The 3,038-nt window shown below is 66.6% G+C and overlaps 1 protein-coding gene across 1 annotated transcript in view; it reads right to left on the bottom strand.

Annotated features, from left to right (window-relative positions):
- Positions 1 to 650: 650 nt before the first annotated feature.
- CHLNCDRAFT_54721 (hypothetical protein) overlaps positions 651 to 3,038 on the bottom strand; it is a gene marked incomplete at both ends in the record, with an annotated part of 4,485 nt that continues 2,097 nt past the window's right edge. The window contains 6 exons of the mRNA XM_005844158.1: positions 651 to 878; positions 1,092 to 1,242; positions 1,525 to 1,689; positions 1,903 to 1,968; positions 2,225 to 2,277; positions 2,587 to 2,740. Coding sequence (XP_005844220.1) covers positions 651 to 878; positions 1,092 to 1,242; positions 1,525 to 1,689; positions 1,903 to 1,968; positions 2,225 to 2,277; positions 2,587 to 2,740 — 817 coding nt within the window. The remainder of the gene's footprint in view (positions 879 to 1,091; positions 1,243 to 1,524; positions 1,690 to 1,902; positions 1,969 to 2,224; positions 2,278 to 2,586; positions 2,741 to 3,038) is intronic.

The raw sequence follows: 3,038 nt of genomic DNA, 5'->3' as shown, positions 1-3,038 counted from the left end.
CATTCTTTTGCCCAGGCAGCAGTCTAGGCACAGGCCCACATGCGCACCACCCGTGCACGCGGCACGCTGCGAAGCCGCACGGTAGCAACAAACTCGCGGCGACACCCACCGCTTGCAGGTGCCGTTCACGCGGGCAAACCCCTGGGCGCACTCATTGCAGCGCAGGCCCTGCTTGGTGGGGCTGCAGAACACGCAGCCCAGGGGGCACAGGGCGCAGCTGCCGCTGGCGGGGTTTAAGTAGGCTCCCTGGGGGATGCCCTCGGGGGTCGTCCGCCACGACCCATGAATGCACGCGTCGCACTTGGAGGGGGAGCTCCGGCAGCTGCCGCACAACGGGTCCTTGCTGCAGCGTCGGGTTGCAGGCGGGCGGGCAGGCCGAGGAAGGGTGGTCAGGGCGTCAAGGGGAGGGGGGGCTCTTGCTGCCAGGTCGCTGCCGCGCATGCTTATGCGGCCGAGCGAGCATCCCCCCCCAGCACCGTCAATGGAGGATCAGAGTCACGGGCTGACAGGGCTGTAGGGATTGAGTGCTTGGCCCGAAGGAGTGGACTGTACAAGCTGCCCGCGCAAGGCGCAGGCGGCAGCAGCCGGCCCGCTCACCAGCACTGGCAGGAGGGACATGCCCTGGCACCCTGGCATCAACCACTCGGCACTCACCACCACCGGCAGGAGGCGGAGATGCCCGGCCACAGCTCGGTGCAATTGCTGCAGAAGCCGTCGGCGCCGCAGTGCGACCGCGCGGTCCGCTCGCACGCGTCGCTGTCGCAGGCAATGCACGCGGAGTCGCGGCAGCGCAGGCACTTGCCGGAGACCATTTTGTAGCCGTCGAAGCAGGCGCGACAGGAGCCATCCTTGTTCACAGTGCTGCAGCCATCAGGCATCTGCAGGCAAAGTGCAGCAGGGGGGAGCAAGGAAGGATGGCTGGTTGGGCGGCTGGTTGGGCGTGAGTAGCAGCATGGATGGGAGGGACACAACGCATCCCCCGCCTGGGCACCAACAGAGGCCCGCCGAGCAGCAGCTGCAAGAACACCAACAATACGGTATGGTGTGGCAGAGCTCCCCACGCAGCTGCAGGGCATGGCTGCGCTCCTCACCTTTTTGCAGAAGCCCTTGCCATCAAAGTAGTAGCCAGCACCGTCGCGGGAGCAAACGAGGCAGGAGCCCTGCCTGGCCTGCTCGCAGTCGTCGCAGCCCTCGGGGCACTTGACGCACGCGCCGCCTTTGAAGCCAAAGCCGATCGCGCACCTGCCAGGTGGGCAGGGGTTTTGGGTTCAGTTGCGGGGGCTGCGCAAGTGGAGAGATTCGCCGGGGGGCAGCACCGCAAGCGCTGGCACGGCTGGCTGTTGGCCCGCTGGCCTGCTCTCGCCCTGTTGTTCCCATCGCAGGCCCCAAAACTTGGCCCAACCCTCGATTCGCCGCCCCCTCGACCTTCCCCCCTCAAGCATGAGCCTCCACGGCCAGCTGCATGCCTCGACTCCCTGCCTACCGCATGCCCTGCACACCCGCGCCAACCGCCCCAGCACTCACTGCTTGCAGGTCTTGCCGTTGGCACTGCAGAGGCGGCAGTTGGCTATGAAAGCAGAGCAGGGCACGCAGCGCCCGTCCCGCAGAATGGTCAAGCCGCCCTTCTTGCAGTTGGTGCACTCCCCTCGGCCGTTGCACGCCAGGCAGCCCTTTTCAATGGTGTGCATGCTGCAGGGTAACAGCGGACAGATGGGCAGCACCCCTTCAAGCAGGCAAGCGGCTACGCTGCTAGCTTGGTTGCTAGGTTGCTCCGGGTTGTGCATGGCATCGACACGAGAGCCGCCATGCAAGCAGCAGGGGAGGCAAGGCAAGGGGCCCCGCAAGCAGGCGGGGTGGGCAGGGCCGCCCCTCCATCAGAGCCGCCCCTGCACGCACACTCACCACGACTCGCACGCCCCCGACTTCTCGTCTCGGTACACCATTCCATAGTCCTCGCCCCAGTAGCTCCTGCGCGGGGGGAGAGGGGGCGATTCCCTTCTGTCACCTGCTGTTGCTTGTTTCCCATCCCGCTTCGGGGGTCAACCGCCAGCTGTGAGTCCTTCCCAGAGGAGGCATGTGTAGACATTTGGGGCAGGGTAGTGCACATGAGCCCAGCGGGCAGCGGCTGCGCGGTTGGCGGGAGACCAGCGGGCACTGAGCGCGACCCTCGCCATGCTGAGCGCCGTTCACAAGCTGAGAGTGAGGCGAGCAGCTCAGCTCTCACCAGTAGGGCTCCTTCTGGCACTGGTAGCACTTGGAAGGTTTGGCTGGGTCGCACTGCATGGTGGTGGGGGGTGGGGGGTGGGGCGGCATTAGTGCGGCGCCGCCAGCCCGCCAGGTGTGTACAAAAAAAGTCCCACAGGCGCCGCGGCGGCTGGGCATGTGCACATGTACGGAAGTGCACGGCTTCCCGCCCCATGCGGCACAGCCAGTTACCTACAATCAATTCCTGCTGCCTCTCCCAATGCATGCCCCGGGGGGGGCCAGGCTGACCGCAGCTCTGCGCAGCCCGCACCACCCCGCCCACCCACCTTCCCACACAGCTCGGCCCACCCACCCCGCTCAGTGCAGCTGGAGCCCACTCACCTTGCCACACAGCTCGTCCTTGCACTTCACACACTTGCCACTCTTTGGATCCAGTACCGTGGCGCCCTGCGTTGAAGCAAAGTCGCCGCACTCCGTGCAGCGCCCGTCTGCGTTGCAGCGCGTGCAGCCCGAAAACGCGCCTGGTGCCGTGCACCTGCCACGGCACATGGGGCAGGGCAGGCAGGTCAGCGCCGGGGGCAAGAGGGTGGGCGTCACGCTGGCTCACCTGCGGCCCGGCGCTGCTGGCCAGGCACGCCGCCATTCAAGGCCTAGCGTTGCCGGGCAAGCAACCAAAGGCAGGGCAGTTGGGTGGGAGGAGGGTTTTCTGCTCGAGTGCAGCTGCCGATGTGGGCCTCTGTGCTTGGGGGGCAGGCCTGGAGCCGCCAGCCAGCCGCAAGCTCAAAACCCTCTCCCCTTTATCTGCTTGCCAGTGACACCACCCNCCCCCCCCC

Source organism: Chlorella variabilis (assembly GCF_000147415.1).
Source record: "Chlorella variabilis unplaced genomic scaffold CHLNCscaffold_24, whole genome shotgun sequence".
In the NCBI taxonomy this organism is placed as follows: Eukaryota; Viridiplantae; Chlorophyta; class Trebouxiophyceae; order Chlorellales; family Chlorellaceae; genus Chlorella; species Chlorella variabilis.
The sequence above is the reverse complement of the archived record's forward strand: the minus strand, read 5'-3'. Positions and strand labels throughout refer to the sequence as shown.